Source organism: Volvox carteri (assembly GCF_000143455.1).
Source record: "Volvox carteri f. nagariensis unplaced genomic scaffold VOLCAscaffold_36, whole genome shotgun sequence".
NCBI classification, from domain to species: Eukaryota; Viridiplantae; Chlorophyta; class Chlorophyceae; order Chlamydomonadales; family Volvocaceae; genus Volvox; species Volvox carteri.
Window position 1 is genome coordinate 833,168 of NW_003307579.1, and position 22,822 is coordinate 855,989.

The following is a 22,822-nucleotide window of genomic DNA, read 5'->3' on the forward strand; positions in this document are numbered from 1 at the left end:
CGGGCGACACCTAACCTTTCCGAGCGGCTGCTGTGCAGCTGTTCTTGGGCGCTTGGACCTGTCTCACTTTAGCATATGTTGTTGCACCCTTTAAAGATTTTTAATGTGCGCATGCAGCATGATTCTCGATGCGTCAACCGATAAAAAACGAACAACTGCCATGGATGACAGCCGAAGCACGAAAGAGCAACAAACTAGGCAACAGAACACTATGGTGGTATCTAACATCAAAGAGCTCACAGGATGGTTAGGTCATTTGAGCCCTGGTTTGAGCATCTTCTCCGCAACAAAGCTATTCGCACCTTTCTGCAAAATTATGCCGAACAGGACTGGCAGGAGGTCTCCAAGCTTACGTTGCTCTATGGGGTTTTGCAGCTTGGCTGTCTTGATGGAAAGGCAATCATCCCGCTCGAGGAATTACGGGGCCTAGTCGCAAATGGAGCGAAGGCGGTTACTGTCAAGAGGGCTATCCCTGGCATCAATGGTCAGCTTGAAGATTTGCGGGCCCAACTCGAAAACGTGGTTTTGGACATTCAAAAGGGCGAGGTGGGCCAGGTGTCAACGCAGTCAAACGCGAGGATGGCCTTCACCAGCCCGCCGATGCAAGTAAATCGTGCTTTTTCCTGTTTGTAGCAGCAGTGTCGAGTACGAAAATTACATCATCAACCTGGATCAGCTGTCGAAGCAGGTGCGGCCTGCCACTGACTAATGCAGCGGCAAATACTCGATGCGATGCCAACGCAACTTCATTAACTGCATCGCAGCAGCAGACGCGCCAGCGCCTTCTTCAAGTCAGGGCATTGATCAGCAGAGAGCCGATTTAGCTGCGGCAAACGTTGCCCTGCGGCACGCCGAGAAATGGCTCCAGTACAAAGGTGTGCTCGTGGCGAACGACGGCGGCATGGCCATATGAGCTATTTCTCCGCAAAATCGGGGTTGGAACTAAACGGAACGTGGAATGACTGAACCAACTGTCTGAAAGCCATCAAAATGCCCTCTTGCTTTGAGGGACATTTCCCAGTCCTGCTCAGAACTTGGCCCGCGCTTATTTTGCATACCCCAACCCCATCTATCATCGCACTTGGCTGACCTTTGGCCTAGGCCAAGGTCTGGCTATCGACCCCCAGGACATGCCCGCCAAGCTCCTGGACCGCGCCGCTGCAGCCGGATTGGCGCAGCGGGGCCTGAGTCCTAGCGGGCGGCCTGCCTCGGAGTGGCGCACTGGGGACATCGGGCACACCTACTCCCCCCCGGGCAAGAAGCGCAGCCCGATGCTGCCAGGTGCGCCAGGGCCAAGTAGGGATGATGCCGCATGGCCACGGGGGCCCGAGTGGTCCGCAGGGTTAAGCTGCGCCGCTGTTCGGGTTGGTCAATGTATTTCTTGCATGACAGTTTGGTGGAGTTGCGAAATGTAAGTCGGGAACGGAACACGGGGAAAGCCGCCTTGTTGAAATCCGCGATGGAGAAAAGTCCGGAAGCTGATAATAATCGAGTTAGGGAGCGTGGTGGGCGAGGACGGGAACGCACTGAACACACCCTGTCTCCCTGGGGGTTGCACACGCGGGTGTTTGGCAGGCGACGGGCGGCATGGTCCCGAATATCCCTCCTGGTGGGGTGATGGAGAGGAGTGGCGCAGCAGCAGTAACGGAAGTGGCAGCGGTGGCGGAGGTGCGCGCTCCCGGTCTGCTCCGCGCCCCGACCGGCGGCCCCCACGTCTGGCCTACTCGGTGCAACCGGACCCGCAGGCGTTCCTAGGGCAGGTAGGGGAGCCGGAGGGAGGGAAGAGAGGAGAGTTGGAGTCAGGGACGGACTGGTCAAGAGCCCAGTAGCGAGGGAGAGGATTCGCCTTGGGATGCTGTACAGGATTCATGGAAGGTGGGATTGCCTCAGGCCACCCAATCTGCATCCGCACCTGTCACTTGCGCATATATGTGCTAGGAAAGGAAAGGCTGCTTTCGCACCCACTTTTTTTAATGTAATTTATGCTCCCTTTGGACACACACGCACGGCACCGCAACGTGCAGCCCATTTGGAAAAACGACCTGGTGACATCTCGCTACGTGGACGTGCCCAGCAGCGGATACGGCCACGCTGCGTCTCCGACACGCGCGCAGCAACTGCCGCCGCCGCCACAGCAGCAGCAGCAGCAGCAGTACATGCCGCCACCGCCATTCGCGACGCCGCCCCTCCACGGCGGCCCCGCACCAGAGCCGTACCCGATCGGCAGCGGGCCGACGGCACACCCTGGCGTGCTGGGGCCTTTCCAGGCGCCGTACGGGGTCGCTGACCCATACGGCAACGGTAGTACAGGGCCGCAGCTGTACGTGGTACAGCCTACCGGGCCTATCGCCGCCCCGGCAAGTGCGTCTGGAGCAGCGGCGGTAGCGTCCCCATGGGGCTCCCCACCGCCGCCGCCGCAGCCCCACACGAAGCAGCAGCAGGCGGCTTCTCAGAGGCCGCAATTAAAGCATCAACAGCAACCCGGCAACGATGCCAGCCGGCCTGCTTGGAAGGTAAGGCAAAATGACGGCCGTGAGGGGGGCCGTCTTCCTGACCAGGGATCCGGGCGCCTGCCCGCTGCATCTTGAAAGACGAGCTCATGTCCTCTCAGTTTGACTTGCCCATGCTAGCATGGTGAGTTACCCCAAGTCCGGGTCCGTCCCATCCTACAGCGATCCACTTGAAGATATGCCCTTCCTGTGACCTTCCATCCTCCCTGCCTTGCAGCCCATCCGCACCGCCAAGGTCACTTCACGCATCCGGGAGCAAGTCCAAGCGGACAGGGCGGCAGCGCGAGCCCGCCGAGAGGCTAGGCAGCGCGCTGCCGAGGCCGCGGTGGCTTTCCCGCGGCCCCGGGGGACCCCGCAACAGCACCAGCAGCAGGTGGGTGTTTGGAACTTTGGAACTTATGATAGTGGGGATAGGGCCGCTGGTTTAAAGTTACAAGTTACAAGTTCCGCACACAAGTGCGGGTGTGTCCGTAAAAGCCGGGGGCCCCATGGACGTTATATACAGGATAGAGAGGGAGCGCTGGAATGGCCCCGCTATTCCCAAGGGCCCTAAATCTTTCCCCACGCGGCCATACGGTGGTGCACGCCTTGTAAGGCGCCTCCCTTGCCCTCGTCCATGGCCATGCTGTCTTTGGCCGTACGTCCCCTCATGCTTTTCCTCTGGCCTCTTAGCATGTGCGAGACTTGCAGCGGCCTCAATGAATGGCTTCCTCCCGGAGTTTCCTCGACTGCCTTCACCGGGATTGCCTTAGGGACTGGGTCACCCATACCCATTTCCTAAGTCCCATTTCCTGTGTATACGGGTTCATGCGTTTCTTGCAAGTTGAGCTCAACTCTGGTGAGGGCCTTCTTGCGTGTCTTTACTCCCCCTGTCCTGCCCTGCCCTACCGCCACTAAAAACACCCTCACGCGCCTGCAGGAGAACTCCGCCTCCTCCTGGTCGCACGGCGCCTCCCCGAAGTCCCCCTCCCGGCCCTCGGAGATAGCCGACAGCCTGGAGTCAAACCCCTTCACTGCCTGGTTCATCACGCCACCTCAGCAACAACAGCGCCCACAGCAGCAGCTCCACAACCACCACCACCAACAACAACAACAGCAGGAGCCAAATTCTCCGTCGCACGCGTCGCAGCAAGACCCGATGTCACAGCGCCCAGCGACACCCAGACAGCAGCAGCAGCAACAGCAGCAACAACAACAGCAGCCTCACCAGCAGCAGCAACAGCAGCAGCAGCAACAGCAGCAGCCGTGGGCGGAGCCGCAACCGGCGCCAGGTCCTTACCAGCGGGGCTCAGAGCAGTCCGCGCCACCAGCCGCCGCCTCGCCCCGAGGTAGGGAGGGAGCAGCAGCGTCAGCTCGGAACTCCTGGCCGGCGATGCCGCACCACGGACCGCCACCGCCACCAGCGGCGGCACACCCGCCAGCGGACGCGTCGCTGCTCACCTTGTATCCGCGCGTCCCCAACGCAGCCACCGAGCTCGCTGCGGTGCAGGGCCAGGCTCAGGCGCCGCGCAGCGGCGGCCCTTACCCTGTCGTCAGCCCTGCGGGGCTGACGTCCACGGTACCGCAGCAGCCGCACGACCCGTACAGCGGCCGTCAGTACGGAGATGAAGGATTGTTCCAAACGCGGCGTGTGGCGTGGGCGGACAGCCAGCAAGCGCAGCCTCCGAACGCCCCGGCCTGGCTTTCGGGGCCCACCGTATGGGAGGGACGCTGGCCACACTTTTCCGCGTCAACATACCAGCTACCCCAGCACCACCAACAGCAGTTGACGCAGCCAGCATCGGGGCAGCACTGGCTGGCGCAGCCATCCGGATGGGCGACTGGATCACCCACTGGCAGTACCACAGTTGCAGGAACATTGGGCAGCAGCTGGGGCGGCCGGACAGGGTGGCTGGGAATGAGTCCAAGCTCGGGGCCGAGGGGGCCGGCGGGCCCGATGCCGGTCGCATCATCGCAGCAGCCACGCCCCAGCCCGCGAGCCGAGGCGCTCAAGGTGGGTGTTCGCTGCTGCTGCGCCGTGTCTCTTTACCAGCTGCCTGCATCCCGCTTCACTGTTCGCTGTATCTATCGCAGGCGGTGCGACCCGAGGTGGTGAAGTGGTCCAAATCCTGGGTGGGAGACTTCGGACATCTGGACGGCAAGAGGTACATCCGGATGGGCCGCATGGGAAACACTTCCGTGTTCGTGTCGTTCTCGTGTCGTGTTCGTGCTCAAGTCCCATCGTAGGGGGGAGGACGGGTGATGATGCGGAGGCAACAGTCACGGGCGAAGGCTATTGTTAATGGAAGGAACGATGGAAGAAGGCGACGCCGTTGTCTCACACCACCCACAGCACCGATGGGCGTTGTCGTCGCGCCGCCGTTTGCGGAAGGGCGATGGAGCACTAACACATTGACCGCGGACGCGCTCCTGACAGACGCTGCTTACTAGCAGCCGCGGAGCTTCTACGCTTTTGTCCTTGCCTGGTTGTTTAGCACGCAGGACGTTGTCTGAGGACGCTGCCTTTTCGCGTGTGCTGGTTTGGCTGCAGGTTCCCTCCACCCGAGCCAACAAAGGAAGACGCCTTGCGGCGGTCCGCAGGGGGCAGTCATTGCGTCGGCGGCGGCAGCGGCAATGGCGTGGGCAGCGGCGGAGTCAGCGGCGGCAGCGGCATTGGTGGCAGCAGTGGCGCTGGCGGCAGCAGTGACAATAGCCACTTGAGCGGCGGCGCCGGCGGTAGAGGCGGCAGCGGCAACGGTGGGTTAGGTAACAGTGGCACCGGCGGCGGCGGTATTGGCAGCAGCAACGGCTTCTATACCAGTGGCGGCATACACTCCGCCGCCGGAGGTGGCTTTTCAGTTGGGAACTCCAGCCTGGCAGTTGGTGTGCAGCCAAGCACTACATCCGTAGCTGCTTACTGCGGATCCGGCAAAGTCGGGCCTGGGGTGGCCTCCACCGGCGGCTCCACAGCAGCAGCAGCAGCAGCAACCCCAGTCAGCTCCGTCGGCGGCTCCGCTGCCTCCGCAGGCGGTGTTGCTCTTCCGGATCATCCACAGCGGCCGCCAACTCCAGAGCATTTACAGGGCTTGGCGCCAGCTTTCGCCGCAGCGGATGCCCTGCTGGCGGCGTTCCGGGACGGTCGCGTCGGCACAGGGCTGCACGGCAGTGACGGCGGCGGTGGCGCGGTACAATCTTCCCGCAGGGACTATTCTGAGGGTGGTCTGGCGGCGGCGGCGCCGTCGTCAACGTTACCGAGTGACGGGGGAATCGAGCTGGGACCCCGTTACCTTAGTAAAGCTTCTGGACTGAGCAGATCAGGTAGCGAGCTTGGGGCCGGTGCGGGGCGCGAGGCAGCTACGTCCGCGGGGCAGGAGCAGGCGTGGAGCCGTGTTATGGGACAGGTTTCCCAACTAGGGAGCAACGCGCCAGGGGTTGGTGTTGGCAGCAGCATGTGGTGGAGTGCGAACGAGGACGATGGGACAGGGCAGCACCAGCAGCAAAAGACAGGGCCGGCGGTTTCTTTGAACACTGGGGGAGTGAAGTGGGACTTTGACAAGATTGTTGGCAGTCCCAGGGGGTTGACCGAACTGTAAGCAGGCAACTGTCGTCCTGTATGGCTACCGTACGGCAGTGGCTGTGGCGGCTTTTCGGAGTGGCTGACTTTGTACGTACGAGCGTTAAGAAGTCCCTCTCCCAACAACCTTGCATAATACACGGGAATAGGGCATTTGGAACGCAGCGCAGCAGGTGCGATATGGTGGGGATGAGGACGAGGATAGGGTCCAAACGATGGGTCGTCTTGAGAAGCCATCCTGGGCTGTACATGGGTCCACACCGTGAAGTGCTATGGTCCCATGGACAATTTGGGCCTCATCGGGTTGTCGCGAACGGCAATGGTACGGTTGTGGCAGGGGGGTTGGGGCGTGCGGACGCCACGCACAGTAGCATTCATGGGCGAAAGGAGTCTGCTGTACTGTACGTATTGTAAAGGAGTTTGTAAAGGAATTTTCAAGCGCTGTCGGAGGCCTTAAATTGCTTCCCAGAACGGTCTGCTACTTGCCCGGATTAGGGCTTGCGCGTGCTTGCCGTACAAGTTAGCAAGTAATTAAAGTACAAGTTGTCAACTAATGAACCATGCCGGGCGTTCCGGCAGGTGTCCAACTAACCAAATACGTTAAATTAACTCGTAAGCTAAGCTGGCAGCTGATCGTCACGGCTTTTGGCAAATTGAGATGATCTGATACCTTAAACCTGACTCCGACTGTTTCGCACCGTCGTTGCATGCGTATTTACAAGTTCTCGCGACAGCCCATGCATAGTACTTGAAGTAATCAGTTACCACCTCATCTGTATGTATCATTGAGGCTGAAGGCAGTTTTACTTGCACGTTTGCCGACATGGCCGCCGCGCCGCCCATAACAAGCATCGCCCGAAAAGCGGCTGTCTCTTTCACTGGCGGCAAGGACTCTATGACGGTCCTTCATTTAATGCGGATGCCGGAGGTCGCTCTGGAGGCCATCGGCAATGACGACGCTTGGCGCGAGGACGTGCAAGCGCGGCTAGCCAAGGTCGAGGATTGCGAAGTAGTCTTACTAGTGACTTTCGTACCCGCAGGCAGAAAGCAGTCCTTCAAAGCGCACCCCCTTGAAGTGGTGCAGCTACAGGTATGTAGGTAGAAGTGTATCTCACGCATATCTTATGCATTTTCACCTTTTCCCCGACGTGCCCATGTGCGTGTCCTAAGGGGGCTTTAGGCGCCAAGACCTACGCACTCGTGTCCTCTCGCATGCATCATTCACAAAATACTTGGTGTCCCACATGTGCTTTGTTTGTGTTTGTACGCCTGCGTAGCTAAATGTAAACCCAAAACACCAACCCCATAAGTCACATCGCCCACCCTTTCTGCCGTCGCTTTCCAATTACCATTGCCACCTCCATCAGGCTCGTGCGCTAGGTCTGCCCCACGCTGTCTTGGAGATCTCCTCGGCACCCACCTTCTTGGACAGCTACCGAGCCAACATCAATCACCTTCGAGAGCAGTACGGCATTACAGCTCTCGCCACGGGGGATATCCTTGACGTCTGCAACTCCTTCATGCCTCGTGCAGCCGCCGGTACGGGTGTCGATCTAATCTGCCCGCTGTGGGGCATCGAACGCGGGCTGCTACTGGAGCTAATCTGGGCGTACGGCATGAAGCCGTTGATCACGTGCGTCAATGTAACCAAATTCGAGCCGGCTGCGCAGCGAGCAACTGCGGCGATGGCAGGTGCGAACGCAGACACAGGTGTAACAGCCGCAGAGTCTCGCACTCTAGGAGGCTCCGCGGGGAAGGGTCCAGGTGACGAACCTATCGGTGGTAATGTTAGTGGTGGTGTTGCGGCGGCAGTCCAGCTATCCGCGGCACAGCAGGCGGGTTTCACTCTCAGTGGTGGTGAAATGCAGTTGGGAGCATGCGGCGGGGGATTTGGAGGTTCGGGGGCGGGTGTAGACGGTGGTGGGCTTGCATCGGGAATTGGAATGCGTGTTGGGGACGGTACGGCACTCCTGGGCCGCCAACTCGACCGGGACCTGTATAACGAGGCGCTGCTGCCCGCCAAGGAGGTGTACGGCGTGGACGAATGCGGGGAATGGGGGGAGTTTCACACGATGGTCACGGACAGCCGGTTGTTTGGCGGCGGCCCGCTGCGGCTCAGTTTCAAGTGCCTGCGGGAGGGGGACTACGCCTTCCTGTCGCTATCTGCGTCGGAGGAGCGAACTGATGCGTCATAATAGGTGTGATGGAGCGCGGGCGGTTAATGGGCGGCTAAGGGTGTTTCCCTCGGGGTGTTTGTTTTGAAAAATGGTGCGCGAACCGCTGGCGGGAAATGCAACAGACCATGTAAATTATTCATAGATCGTTATGCTATTTAGGGCTGCTGCATCGAAAACTGAAGATGGCATCGCCGAGTGGGAGTGGGCAGGGCATCTGGAACGAAAGTCTAAACCCATCAAGGACCCGACATTTTGGAGTGCCGTATATTCCGTATATTGCCTCATCCATCATCCAGCTAGCTTGCAATGCTGAAGCACGATCGGTCACAAAGTTCGGAGCAAATGATGCGATTGTGGTCCTCAATCCTAGCGTGCCGCCATGGCGCAGCTCACAAACAGCAGGCAACGCGGCGGCTGTGCCTCCAGGCGATTGGGACTGGAGACTGTTGGGCCGCTGATAGCGTTGGGAAGTGTGTGGGACTTGGGGCAACGCTAATGCCTGAAGGGGGAAAGGTGCAAGTAGGTTAGGAGTGGGGCATGACGGTGCTAGGTTGGTGGTGAAATGACGGAATCGCTGCCGCTGCTTACATAGCGTATTTGGGATGAGGTCTGTGCACACGACGTGGGTTGGGGGTCAAACAAACATGGTAAGTAAAAGACTATCGAAGCTCAATCAACGAAAGTGAGACGACCACATCACTTATACACAACAGCAAACGACCGTAGAAATCACAACTGTACATTGCACAATCACAACCCCGCGTTGCCCCGCGCATTTCAACAGTTCGAAAACTTTATCCAACCCAACAACCATACAAGCAGCACTCACTGCTGCACGATCGTCAACCAACCAGCGCTGCCTTAAAGGCACGCAGCAGCACATTACAGTAATCAACGCTGGCATCAACTTTTTCATAACTCTTATTCAAAAGATAGCGAAACAGACGCGGCGCTACGCCTTGACAAGCCCAGAGCCTACGGCAAGCACAGCACGGCCGCACAGTACAAGCCAGTAGACGCCACATGTAACTGCGAGCCAGCCAGCTAACCAAGACTGGAACATGCCCAACACTCGACACCTCCTCAACGGCCGACAAGACTTCTCCCTTGCATTATACAGCATCATGTAGCGTCCTAAGTACATCATACGCTCTTTCTCTCCGTCACGAGTTATGCAATGCGCATATACACACCAAAGAAAAGTCATAGGGTGCCGGTGCCCTCCCATCCAACTTGTTACTTTGACGCCCGACAAATACTTGCTTACTTTGGACACGACCTACGACTTCGCCGCAGGGGGCATGTTAACGTCTTCTCTCTTTGTCATGTTTTTGTCTTATACCCGGTCGAGACATCTCGTAGTCGCAGGAAGGAAGAAACAACACATAAAAATTGCATGGACAGCGCTTCGCAAAATTGTCTATGCTTGGTTTCACCTTTACTTTCGAAGCTGCCGCTCTTAACTTAGTGATATGCGCGGGCAGCAATGACACACATTTACGTGGCAAGGTAGAGTGCGCGATGATGGGGCACACAGCGAACACTTGCCCCTGCCGTGCCCTGCACATATCGCAGCAACGTAATACGAGCTCACTGTCATCATAAAACGCGCGGCTGTACCCCTATGATAGCCCCTGCAGCCACGCCGGACGCCACTTCACATGCAGCTCTACTGCCTTTTTCACCGCATAAGCCTTACGCCGTACACAGTCAAGCTGTAGCATGCTGCAGCTGTGTAGGGCATAAGCCGTAGCCCATAACAGCTCTGATGATGTCTTCGTCAACATCCAAACCGCTACACAGCTCGGCTCTTTCCATCGGACTGTTCCCCCGTCCATCTCGTTCATCACAACAGCAAGGAAGCTGAAGGACAAGGAACAGAAGGCCTCGGACGATGCTTCAATTTTCTGCAAACAGCTGACTCGCAGCCATCACGCAGCCACACGCTCTCCGTCCCATTCACCCGCGCACACACGCAGCCACCCCGCATGAAACCCATGGGATGATGCGCACATCATTCCCTCCTATGCGCCGCTTGAAGATCTCACACAATCTCACCCACCCACAGCTCAGGTCTCCTAAAGCTGACATCGCCCGTCCCACCCCTTGAAAAAACCAGCCTGCATGGCCATTAGGTCCAAGGATGCCGCAACGGCGTGTGCCCCATAATCGCGCTGCAGAAGAAGACATCCCTTCCCTCACGTCGCAAAGGAAACGCCATTACGACACATACCCGCCTTTGTTCACGACACCGCGATCTCGAAGCTCTAGCGCGTTTCGGACCAGACTCCGGAAACCACCCACCTCCGCGCCTATCAGCGCATCAGTTTCCACACTACACGAAAAGTGGAACACTCCGGCACGCCCACAAGCCGCACTGATGACATGACATGGCATACAACACCACAAATACGCATTCCAGCAGCCAACTCCCCGCCAGAAGAGCCAGATTCCGCCCCACATCATCATCAAAATCAGTCCACGATCGTTTTGCGCACACAGCGCACCTTAAACGCTCACCTCCACATCGTCAAACCCGTAGTTAGCTTAGAAGAATGTACAACGGACCAGTTCTTCTCGCAACTCACAACTTAGCAATAGCAAAAATAGCAACAGTAGCAGCACAGCAGCAATGGTAGCAGCAGTGGCCTACATGGTCACCCCGCTGCATCACATCCTGCTCTTCCCGTCCCTCTCAGCGGGGCCACGTCAGCAACGAATCAGGAATCCATCAGGGAACATCCATCAAGCCAAAATTCCACAGCGCCCAGCGCATGCTACCACCATCACACACAACTCACTGCGCCTTCACCGTACCGGTCTCCATGCCGGGCCGGGCCGCGCCACATCGAACAGGTCCAAGCAACCAATGGCCATTGGACTAGGAAGGCCGACCTGCATGTTTCGGACCGACCGACCGACCGACTCTAGAATAGCAACATAAGGCCTCAGTACGTTGCGGTACGAGACCGACCATCCCGCACAGGACATAGCTCTCGTCGCTCTCCTTGAGCCGTAAGCCCCAAATGCTTAGTGCTGCAAGTGCGTGATCATCCGCCGTCCAGGCCGCGACATGTACGCGGAGCGGTGCATGCGGTGAGTGCGAGTCCGTCAGTGCATCTCCCCTCCCACTTCCTCCTCTGTAGTTAGGTCCCCCCCCTTGTTTCCCTAAAGGATTAAGATACTTCAGGACCGGAAAGCCAGGTCTCCATGAAAGCAAGGTCAAGCGGCATGTGCGGTAACCAACCAAAACCGTTGCAGCAACGAAGGAAAGAGACGGTGTGGGGAAAAGAGAGAAACAAAGAGAGTGTCCCGGATAACCGTCATCTGTCATCCAATCCAATCTATACAACACGACACAGCTGCACGTTCCCCCTCCCCCTCCTGCTGCTGCTGCTGCCACCGCTCGCATTTTGATGCCATCATACAGCCTGAACCGCGGTCTAAAGCCATAAACGGCAGCCAGATCATATTTAGTGAACGCCGAACAACTGGATCCCACTTAGGGACGCAATAATGCATGGTGGCGCAAATGCAAGCAATCGTGACTATTAATAACATGGTAACAACGTAATCTTTATCAACTCGTGTACCGCAAGCGCCGTGACAACTAACAACCGCACTCATCGTAAAATCTTCATTTGGCGGCTTCAGATGCTACAGAAGTGAGTCAGCAGCTGCTGGAGCCCCCAGATTCCAAAACTCAGCCAAGTTTTCAGAAGGGTTTGTTCGCTGTTCCCTAGCATCATACGATCACACTGCATACCTTTCAAACCATGGGCGGCAACCCGGGGTCCCAGACTCTGTGGCGCCTGCGGCCTGTGTGGTGGCCCGCTGTCGCGCTGTCCGTAGTAGTCTGCTGCTACTACTCTGCCACCTGTGTAGTCCGCCACCCGCTGCGGAGCACGGGGCTACACCAGATGGTGCCGCAGCAGCTGCACCAAATGGTGCAGAGCTACTTCATCTGCAGCAGCTGGTGTGGGCGATGAGGCGCGCGGACCGCAGCGCCTGCTGCACCAGATGCCACAACCGCTCAAGCAACATACATACACGCACAGGCGGAACAGGGATATAGATATAGGAGGACTTAGGCGCACTTATTGAGACGGCGGGTGCATGCGGGTGCATGCGGGTGCTGCCACTTCCATCCATCCACATCCGCGCTGTGTTGCTGCATCGCCTGCATCGCCCTCTCGCAGTGGTGGCTGTATCTGCGCGCGGTATTGCTTGATATGCTGATCTAGGAGCAGTCGTCAGTTCCTCCGCTACTATTGCGCGGGACTGAAGCAGCCAAAGCAACTGAAGATGCCTCCCTGCTTGGATTTCTCTGCCTTTGCTCGCGACTTGGCCAAAGCCCTGGCGGCCGCTCTCGCCGCAGCCTCCTCCTCCGCCGCCTTGGCCGCAGAGGCGGCGGCGGCGGCTTCCTTGCCGTTGGCAAACGGGGTGGCGATCTGGGCACCAGCCGCTAGGCCCAAGGTGTCTGCGGGTGAGGAGGAACCAGGTGCCTCAGTGCTTGCCGCGGTGGTGCCATCCGGGCTCGAAGCGACCCCGCCGCCGTTCTCTTTCGCCTCCCCCTTCATGGTGCTATGCGCCTCCGTCGCCCTCGCTGCCGCATCGGCGATATCCCCCATCAGACTCTGTCCAGACTTGGTGTGCACAGGTCTGGCGCCTGTAATGTCGGCCTGGTAATCTCTGCCGTGCGAATAGACGACCGTGTCCGGCGTTCCAGCCCGGCTTGCGCGCTGTTGGGTCTTTGACGGCGACGAAGCGGAATCGTCCTCATCGGACAGGTACAGGTCGGTGTCCAGGACGCGATGTGACTTGAGCCGGTCGGCGGCGGGCGCTGACGGTGCTGGCGGCACCGGCGTTGCTGGTATGAAGGTCGCAGCGCTCTCCTCGTCGCCGCTATGTACACCACCAACTGGCCCTGTTGCAGCATCCGCGGCGGGGTCTTTGCTTGCCATTCCCTCCACCGCCGGCGCCACTCCCTCCACCCCAGCCGGCGCAGCGTCCAGCGGCGGGCTGGGGACCACCTGTTTGGCGGCGGCTGCCATCTCCTCCGCTGTGGCCTTCACAGACGGGACAGCCTCCACCTTTTCCGTGCTTGCGGCAACGGCTGCGCCTTTGGCAGTCGTCTCCGCCAACGTTGAGCCCGTCATTGACGGCTCCAGTACAGCGGGCTCCGTTACCGCCGTCTCCGCCACTGCCGTCTCCCTTACGGTGGTTTGCGCAACTGTTAGTTCTGCCGCTGCCGGCTCCGCTACTTCCGGCTCCGCCACTGCCGGCTCCGCTACTTCCGGCTCCGCCACTGCCGGCTCCGCTACTGCCGGCTCCGCCACTACCGGCTCCGCTACTGCCGGCTCCGCCACTGCCGGCTCCGCTACTGCCGGCTCCGCCACTGCCGGCTCCGCTACTGCCGGCTCCAGTACCACCGACTCAACCATCGTCGCCTCTGCTATTATTGGTGCCGCCACCGCCGGAAGTTGCACTGCCGGCTCCATCGGCTCCCCAGAGGCAGGCGGCTCCACCGCCTCCGCTGCCATAGCTGCCTGCTCCGCCACGTCTGCTTCCGTCACCTCTGCCTCCGCTACTGCCTGCTCCGCCACCCCCGCCTCCGCTACTGCCGGCTTCACTGCTACTGCCGGCTCCGTCACCGTCGCCTCCGCGTCTGCCGTCAACCCTGGCGGGGTATCCTCATACTGGACCGCAGCCGGCGATGTCACTTCATTCTTCGGCGGCGATATCACTGCAGTGGCAACATCCATTGGAGCTGTTGCGGAGTCATCTGAAGGGCTGGAGGGAAGCTCCAACGGCAGCTGCGGCCTGACGGCGGAAACGTGGTCTGCTGACTCCTCCGCAGGTGCAGCAGGGTCCACATCGGGACCACCTGAAGATGCATCCGTCGCCACCGCAACGGTCCGCGCTCCTTCTCCGTCGGGACCTCCTACGCTGTCAGCAGCTGTAACGACTTTCCCCTCCGCAGCACCAGCTACCGCCGCGGCCGTAGCGCCGCTGACGCTGTCTACAGGAGCACGATGGGTAACAGGTGCCTCGATAGTGTTGGCGGCTTGTTCGGTGGCAATCACCGTATCCGGGGCTGTAGCCGTCGCCTCCGCTTCTGCGGCCGCCGGGGCTGCTACATCGTTATCATCGTTGACGAAAGCTGTCTGGGCTGGTTCCGGAGCCGTGCCGATGACGGGTGAGCCACGACGGCTTGCTGGCGGTACTGCGGCCGCCTCCGCAGGCTCTCCTGGAATAGCAGTTGGCGCTGGGAGGGGCGGCACGGCGAGGACACCTGCTGGCAAGTTGACAGAAGGACAAGGGGCTCAGTCCTTTTGTCGCAGCTCACATAGCACACAGCTCCCATAACACACACACACACATACATACACACATTGCTGCGGCGGTGAGGAGCAGCGACCTCCGTCCAACCGCCTCTTTTCCCCTATACTACTCGTTCATTCAAGGAAGCCATGTGAGCCGTGTTAAAAGGGTGGTATAGGGTGTAGGCGGCCGGACGTAAGTCGCCATTACAAAATGCTACAGTAAGGTGCAGAAAGGGCATGTCGTGAGAATGAAAAAGACGCGGACATGGTAGCCGGTAGCTTCACGTGCAGGTCCACGGAGCTCAGCGTTGGCGTGTGGCCTCATGCAACCTTTTTTTGCCTGTGACAAACCGACCGCGCGCATTACATGGCGGATGCTAGACGCCGCCAATGTAAATACACACACCTGCACCTGCAGTGGCGGTTTCGCATGCGCTGCATGCCGCTGGCCCAGCGGCAGCGATCTTAGACCCGGACAATGGCGCTGAGGCAGCCGCCAGGGACTCGGTATCCGCGGCGACGGCAGTGGCGGCAAGGGAGCTCTGGTCGTTCAGTGCTGAGCTCTGAGGCCCGGTGGCCTCAGCTGACGTTAAGCATGCTGCGGACGCCGCCATCGCTTGTGGCTCTGCTTTCGCAATGGAAGGCTCAGCGGCAGCGGAGACAATCTTTTCAGCAGAAGCTCGGCGAAGTGCGAGTAAAGTAGCCCCCGCATCGGCCGGGGGCACGGACGCGTCGGCAATGGAAGCGCTGAACCCATCATCGACCACTGGCACGCCTACGATTGGGGTTGTTGGGGGCTCATCTGCCGCTGCGGCGGCGGCGGTGGCGGGAGCGGGAGGGACAACCGCGGCTGGGGTCTGGCTCCTGGCGCCGTCCGCGCCGTTATCCTCAAATTGGGCCGCAGCTTCCTCGCCGGAGGATTCGCCCTGGACGGGTGTCGACATTGAAACAGAGGTGTGAATCGTCAGGGATACGAGTGCGAATAAAGACATCACATTCTAGAGTAGTGCCGATATACAAGCCGAATGCCGTGTTTCGTCGAGAACGAATACATACACAGAGCAGCGAGTTCATTCTCCGTACCGATGTGCCATACGTACCGCAGCCTGTTCTGGCACTGGGCTGTCCGTGGCGGGCCGGTCCGCAGGAGGTATAGCGACGTCGCTTCCCGACGGCGCCAGCCGCGGCTCGCGTTCCTCTTCGACTGGATTCAGCTCATCACCCTCATATATGGGATTGTTAAGGATTTCAGATGGTGCAATGGTTGGCCGGCTCCAGCGTGTGAGCGCCAGTTCGCCTGAAGCCGGCAGTTACGATAATAGCTCGCGTAAAGGCATTAACAGGAAGGCAATTGCGAGCAAATCCATCGGATAGACATCGCCCGACGAATAAGGTCGCCAACACGCTTCCAAGCTTTGGGATGGCGCCTCCCCGAGAAGCAGAACCGCCCAAAGCCGTCTCCCAGTGTCCGCACCTGGTTTTAGGAAATCTTCAAGTTCAGATATACTCTGGTACGAGCTTGCCACAGAGCAGCAATCAATGGCATGTGCCTTCACTGCTTGCAAATCACCGCCTTGAGCACCCGGAGCATCGCCCGGCTTAACAGCGTCTTGGGCAGGGCCTGCTGATATAGAAAATTTTACAATGGTTACCAGGATAGGCTTGCTAAGGGAACGAAGCAAAGGTCATGGCGGAACCCTTAGTGTTGTATCCCCTCACCAGCAGCAGACGATTGTTGCGCACCCATCTGTGCTGTCCTTTACACGTATCCAAAACTCCTGCAAGCGTCGCTCCGTCGTCTGGGCGAGCAGCAGGACAGCAAGCGCACAAAACCCTTCCCGATGCACCGCACGCCCCTGACCCTGCAAAATGCCGTGTATGTAAGGTGGAAATACCCTCATAAGCTTAACGATAGGGATTAGCGCTCCGAGGCACCTGCGAAGCTACGCGACTTACTCCGAAGAGCCCCCTCGCAACAGTGACGATGAAAACAAGACGAAGAAAAAGCCAAATAAGATTTACAGAAGCCAACTCCTTCAGCACTAGCACTCCTCTTGCCGCCGGTTAGCGCGCTGGACTTGGGCTGTGCGCGCTGGCGAACGTTAATACGATTTGCCGATGCAACGCGTTGTCGCCCTATGTGCCAATGTACTAACACAGCCTCCTGCGTCTGCACAAGACCAATTTCCGTGTGTCTGGTTCCTCGCTATGGCATCGCTTGCCGATCGACAGGCAGTGCGAGGCGAACACGAATCTTCCTAACAATAGTATATGTATAAATCGAATCTTATTCGCTATAAACACTTATAAGCCAACTAAGCAAGCATTTGCAAGACCGGAAAGGATCCAGTCCAACGCATCATATCTCTAGTCCGATATACTACATGCGCAGTCCCAACTCTTGCCGAAAGGCAACTCCACACAGAAAGCAATAGGTACAGCCTTTTCGTAGACAGAAACAAGGCGGGACAGTACCACAATAGCGACCAAGCAAAGACGCCCACAACATCCCCGAGCAGCGGGCCCCTTGTCCCGGTACCGCAACTCGTCTTCAGTTCTCCACATCCCCCTCAACAAGTGGCATCCCTAGCATCGCAGCAATGTTGCCTGCAGGCCCTGCGCTCCCCTGCTGCGCGGTATACGAGCGAAGCAAGTTCCGCACCAAGTTCATGTCAAGGTCAACCGGTTGCAGATCCTGCGCAACAGGAGCCCCTGCCGTTCCGGAGACGCGCGCACTAGCAACACTTGACTTCCGAATGCCACCAACAGGGATGCCTGGCCCGACGTCAAAGCTCTGTGCAAGCGTTGTGCCCGCCAACTCCGCTTGCATGGCGCTGTCGTACAGCGGCATGAAAGCGTCATCGTCCCCGTCGCCGTCGCCGCCGCCACGACAGGCATTCCCAGTGGCGCCGCCACCGCGGTTGCCAGCCCCTGGCAATGAAACCCTCCCCGTCCTTGCCGAGGCTGCCACACCAACGATGTCGCAACGATGTCGCTGCCGTGCAGTGCCTCGAAGCGGCTTTTCCGCTGTATCCACGCCACCGCGACGCGTGGTTACAGAAGACCAATGCCGCTCGCCATCACTGCTGTCGCCCTCGATGCTGCTGTTGGTCATCGTCCCGATGCCCAAGGCACCCAGCAACCTCGTTGTAGCGATGTGATCATCCCCATCCCCGTCCCCATCCCCATCCCCGTCCCCATCCCCATCCCCGTCCCCTTGACCGTGACCGTAATCCCACTGCTGCCCCCCACGATGATCCCCAGCAGCGCTATCGGAGCCGGTGACATCGCTCCACCCGTCGCCATCACGGTCCTCCTCTTCGTCATCACTGTCCGTCGCTGTCTGGATCTCCCAGTCGAGCTGCCGCCGCGAGCCGCCACCGCTGCTGCCACCAGCGGCTGAGGCGACAACCCCGGTCGCAGCTGAGGCGGGGGCGCTTTTCCTCCCCGGCCCGGCCACCGGCCACCGGGCAGGGCCCATGCCAGCTCCGACGGAACCAACCGGGCCAACATCGGCCTTCCGCGTCATTGCTCCGTCCCGCCCTGTTCTTGCGTGGGCGATACCGGCGGTGGGAGCTCCCTGTCGTGACAGGAAGCCCCGCTTCAAGGCCGGCTGCGGCTGCCTACCCCCAGCCGTATGCTGGCTGCTTACCCCCGGGCTGTTGGCCGATACTGTACCCTGACTTTGCTGCAGGCTACTGACAAGGCCGGGCCCTGCGGCTGCAGCTGGCGCCTGAGAGGCGGGACGATGAGATTCGTGTAATTGAGACCGTTGCGCCGGTCTCGAACTGGGAGATTCTTCAGACCCCCCAGGCCGACGCGACCAGGTGGCATGTAGGTCCTCGGGCCCCAAGCCTGTGGAGCCCAAACCTACTTGACCCTTTTCCGCTTTCTCCCGCTCCTCATCCTCATCGTCATCTTCACCGTCGTCGTCGCTATCGTCCAGGTCATCATCATCCGAGGAGAAGAAAGACGAACCCTCCTCCGTCGATGTCTCACCCTCCTCTTCCCCTTCCGTTCCGTTGTCCATTTCCCCTCCCTGCGGGTGCTTAGCCTGCCGACCCGTGGGTCCGCCCGTCCCCAAAACCTTCTCCAGCTCCAAGAGAAACCTGGCCGGGTTGAAGTCCACGCCGCTGCTGACACTGCCGGGCCCTACCTTAGTAGATGACCCCGCTTTGTCGGTCGGGGTCTCCACGCCTTCCAAGCCAGACAGCTGTTCCATAAAGCCGCGCAGCTTGGCGGCAATGTCGTCAGCGTCGACCTCCTGCAGGGGGAGCCCGGTGGTTACGGGTCCGTACGGGTTGCTGCGGAGTAGGTGGTACCTCGTCGCGTGAGCCAGAAATGGCAGGCAGGCAGATCAAGCAGCGGCTAGCACCGCAGTAAGCTAGGAGACAATTAACAAATAATAACAGGAGACAACAATTGTTGAAGACAAATGCCGTGTCGCGTTATGGAAAAGTACTTTGCCGTATGCTAAGGAACGGCCGGACGCAGCCAGAGCCGAATCCTCTAGGCAGTGCCCAAAAGGGCGACGGGCTCAGCCAAAGCACCCGAGGGCATGCATGCCTTCCTACCCGAACATGCCGCCGGTCGGATCGGCTTCGTGAGCCGCCCTGTGGGGCGGGTGCATCGCTTGGTGGGTCGTTTCCACCGCTGTGGCGATCGGCATGTTTGTGCAGCTCCGCCTGCCGGCAATCCAGCTCAGCTTGGAGGCGATCAGGTTGCTGGTCAAGCCAGCTGTCGTCGTCTTCGGCTACGTGACAGGCTTGGCTCCCTGATGAAGGAGCACAGGGGAAAAGAAGGGCATGACAGCTCAGCCCTTGTGGTTTTGCGTGTCCAGCACATACGAAGCCAGGGACAAAGTCGATATGTGTAAAGCAATAGAACCTGAGCGAGTGTACATGAGTATAAGCATACAGTTACCCCACGCTGCCGTACAGATATAAATGCACCGAAACATTTTTTATTTAATAAACCCGTAGTGTTAGTCTTTATAGCTGAACGGTTCAGGCGACTTGAATAGGAAGAGCTGCGTCGTGACCGCCAAGCGAACCCGCCACCATGGGAATTCACGGACTGACCAAACTGCTCGGCGATAATGCTCCGGGATGCATCAAGGAAACAAAATTTGAAAATCTTTTTGGACGCAAGGTTGCTGTCGATGCTAGTATGCATATCTATCAGTTCATGGTAGTCGTCGGCCGGCAGGGTGACCAGCTGCTGACGAACGAGGCTGGCGACATCACAAGCCATCTACAAGGAATGTTTTTCCGAACAGCAAGAATGCTCGAAGCTGGCATCAAGCCTGTGTACGTCTTCGACGGCAAGCCCCCACAACTCAAGCAGGACCAGCTCGCTATGCGTTCGGAACGCAGGTTGGCTTCTCGCAACAGTCGAGAACCCTCATCAATGTTCACCCCCAGCCCATTCCAAAATGATTGCTGAGCACCGTGAACGGCCGTGAACGTGGCCGCAGGGCCGACGCCAACGAGGCCTTAGAGAAGGCTAAGGAGGCGGGGGACGCGGAGGCTGTTGAGAAGTACAGCAAGCGTTCGGTCCGTGTCACCAAGGTGCGCATGTGGGCAAACCCACAGCAGGCAACGTGGCTATGCGGTAGGGTGGCAGCTATGCACCCATTTGGTCCCGAGTAAGATAACAGAACGATGAAACAAACCCAACCCCCTCAACCCCGAACGCAGGAGCACAATGAGGATTGCAAGCGATTGCTGCGTCTCATGGGCGTGCCCGTTGTGGAAGCACCTTCTGAGGCAGAGGCGCAGTGTGCGGAGATGGCCAAAGCTGGCCTAGTGTACGGGCTAGCAACGGAGGATATGGACGCGCTCACGTTCGGCGCGCCACGTGTCATCCGCCACCTTATGGCCCCCAGTAGCTCCAATGTGCGTGCAGGATCCATGGGCGTGCCGCTTCTCGCCATGCATGCCTGGGAAGCTTTGTGCCTGGCGGTGCACCGCTTACAGAACAGATCGGCGGCCTTGCAGCTCTGCATGGCTCTGGCCGTGAGCCAGAGCCATGCACTAGAGCTGCTCTGGCCGCCTCCTGGGTTCAAAGCTAACTGCGGGTGCAGAAACATTTCCACTTGCTACGCCCCCCACGCCCTGCACATCTTCATTTCCATCACACAGCCTGCTATGAAACGAGGACGGAAACGAGGACGACGCCTACGTCAGAAACCGCGCTGTGGCCCTTTGCGCTGTGGCCCTTTGCCGTTTTGCATCAATTGTCTGCTATGCTCTACGTGGCTTCCTCCTCGCGGGTGCTACACTTACTAACCTCCGGCGTAACCGCCGGCTCCACGCAGGTCCCAGTGCAGGAAATCGACCGCGCCGTGGCGCTCCAGGAGCTCGGCCTGGACGATGACCAGTTCATCGACATGTGCATTCTTATGGGGTGCGATTACTGTGGCACCATCCGTGGCATCGGGGCCGTGCGCGCGCTGCAGCTCATCAAGGTGCGCAGGTCGAGCAGCACAGGTCGGGCAGCGCAACAAGGGCGCCAATAACCCGGCAGCCTGTTGCAGTATCCGCAGCTAAGAGCCCCACAACGAGTAATGCATCACAATCGGAGTTTTCTACTCTTGCGCTGGGAAGAGTTTCTCATAAAAGCTCTGTAACAGGGGGGTCTGAAGGCAAGTAAGATGGCCATGCACTCATGCTGCTCGCAACATAGCCTCTAGGTATATGCAATTCAAGACCCACCTCGAAACGTCAAGCGTCCGGGCAATTAATTTCATTCAACGACAACCTGCCGCTAGCAAAAAGCGCGTATCGCAAAATCGTTCAGCTGTATTGTGACTGTATTTTGCCCCACAGAAGCACGGCAGCATCGAGGCCATTCTGGAGGAGCTGGACAAGGCCAAGTTCCCAGTGCCGGAGCCTTTCCCATACAAGGAGAGCCACGAATTCTTCAAAAACCCAGAGGTGCGGATTATGGACCGGGAACATTTGTGTGCAGAGACTGGGGCATGCAGCCTCCGAAGTACTTTATGTGATGAAGTGCCTTCCCACAGCAAGCAATGGCAAATATTCATGCTTGCATGTGCTGCCATCGCACTGGGATGCAGGTCACGCCGGCTGCCGAACTGCCGCAGCTTAAATGGAGCAGCCCCGACGAGGAGGGGCTAGTGCAGGTAAACCATTAACCAGTCCCGGATCTGTGAATGGTGTGGGATTGTACTGATCGCCAAGATGGGTTGTACACGGAACGGTATTAGGTGAATGACAGCGGTTTGTTGAAGGCCTTGCCTTTGCCCTCGGCGTTCTTTGTCCGCAGTTCCTGGTGAACGAAAAGAATTTTAGCGAGCAGCGTGTTCGGGCAGCCGTCTCGCGCATCAAGCAGCACAAGGGCAAGGCTAACCAGGGCCGTATGGATACGTTCTTCACGGCACTGCCGAAGTCCAACACGGACAGTGCCGCTAAAACCAAAGGTACGACTCAACAACCCCGTTCGGGTGCTGCTGTTGTCAAAAGGTTGACATTGATGCGATAAGGGAGGAACGGTGGTCTGTATAAAGAAAGGATGCTTCTACACACTTTGCCTCGCCTTGTTCTGCAGAGCCGCCCGCTAAGGAGGACAAGAAGCGGAAAGGCGGGCCTGGCGCAGCGCCGGCGGCCAAAGGACCGGTCAAGAAGGGCAAGTTTGGAGTCGGCGGTGGCAAGAAGTAAAGGCCGGGAGGAATAAAGTGGTCGCCGCTTATGATGCATGTTACAGATTTTCTTTGTACAATTCATGGACGGGTAGCGTATCATTCAGCGTCGCGGCAAGGAGGCGTGGTGCAGGTGTCTGTCGTGCTGTTTTTTTGCATTGGGTTAAAAGCAACGGCGATGCTATTAGCTAATTCCGCTAGGGCTATTTGCTGAGCATTTGCATGTGTGTTGAACGAACGACGAGCCTTTGTGTTAACGGATGTAGTCCATGGTTGGGGTCCATGCAACATTTACGTGACATTTACGCGGCCGGAACAGTGCGCAGCACGAGCATACTCGTTGCAATCGCATGGCTGCAAATTTGTGACTGACATCTCCTATGCATCCCCTATGCTGCGTCGTAGCGGTTTTCTCTAAATAGCGCACGGACATTCCAAGGACATTCGCCGATATATGTTTTGAGAGCGCCGGATACCATCTGATGCCCCAATGGGCTGGGCTGGGGCGTTCCCTGGTAATTGATGCCGATGGCGGCAAAGACAAGGTCTTCAAGGCGTTTCGACTATTACTACCTCTAAAATCTAAAAGCATG

General features: G+C 58.5%; 4 protein-coding genes across 4 annotated transcripts; 3 read left to right on the forward strand and 1 right to left on the reverse strand.

The window, feature by feature from the left end:
- Positions 1–243: 243 nt before the first annotated feature.
- On the forward strand, positions 244–6,082 carry VOLCADRAFT_118381 (uncharacterized protein; the record flags this gene model as incomplete). Its single annotated transcript, XM_002953402.1, has 10 exons — positions 244–484; positions 765–875; positions 1,102–1,281; positions 1,576–1,760; positions 2,025–2,513; positions 2,728–2,883; positions 3,430–4,503; positions 4,584–4,654; positions 5,041–5,246; positions 5,517–6,082. 10 exons carry the CDS (start codon positions 244–246, stop codon positions 6,080–6,082), a joined length of 3,279 nt encoding a protein of 1,092 aa, XP_002953448.1.
- Positions 6,083–6,958: 876 nt separating this feature from the next.
- Positions 6,959–8,386, forward strand: VOLCADRAFT_105972 (uncharacterized protein; the record flags this gene model as incomplete). The annotated part of the gene is made up of 3 exons (XM_002953403.1): positions 6,959–7,153; positions 7,431–7,755; positions 7,876–8,386. 3 exons carry the CDS (start codon positions 6,959–6,961, stop codon positions 8,256–8,258), a joined length of 903 nt encoding a protein of 300 aa, XP_002953449.1. The 3' UTR covers positions 8,259–8,386.
- A 4,122-nt stretch (positions 8,387–12,508) lies between these two features.
- VOLCADRAFT_118382 (uncharacterized protein) lies at positions 12,509–19,526 on the reverse strand (the record flags this gene model as incomplete). Its single annotated transcript, XM_002953500.1, has 5 exons — positions 12,509–14,535; positions 14,973–15,492; positions 17,229–18,830; positions 19,141–19,340; positions 19,490–19,526. The coding sequence occupies 5 exons, from the start codon at positions 19,524–19,526 to the stop codon at positions 12,509–12,511; spliced, it is 4,386 nt and encodes a 1,461-aa protein (XP_002953546.1).
- A 29-nt stretch (positions 19,527–19,555) lies between these two features.
- On the forward strand, positions 19,556–22,327 carry fenA (nuclease, Rad2 family). Its single transcript, XM_002953404.1, has 8 exons — positions 19,556–19,941; positions 20,043–20,136; positions 20,266–20,463; positions 20,886–21,035; positions 21,397–21,504; positions 21,648–21,713; positions 21,857–22,010; positions 22,139–22,327. Exons 1-8 carry the CDS (start codon positions 19,628–19,630, stop codon positions 22,246–22,248), a joined length of 1,194 nt encoding a protein of 397 aa, XP_002953450.1. The 5' UTR covers positions 19,556–19,627; the 3' UTR covers positions 22,249–22,327.
- The last annotated feature ends 495 nt before the right edge of the window (positions 22,328–22,822 follow it).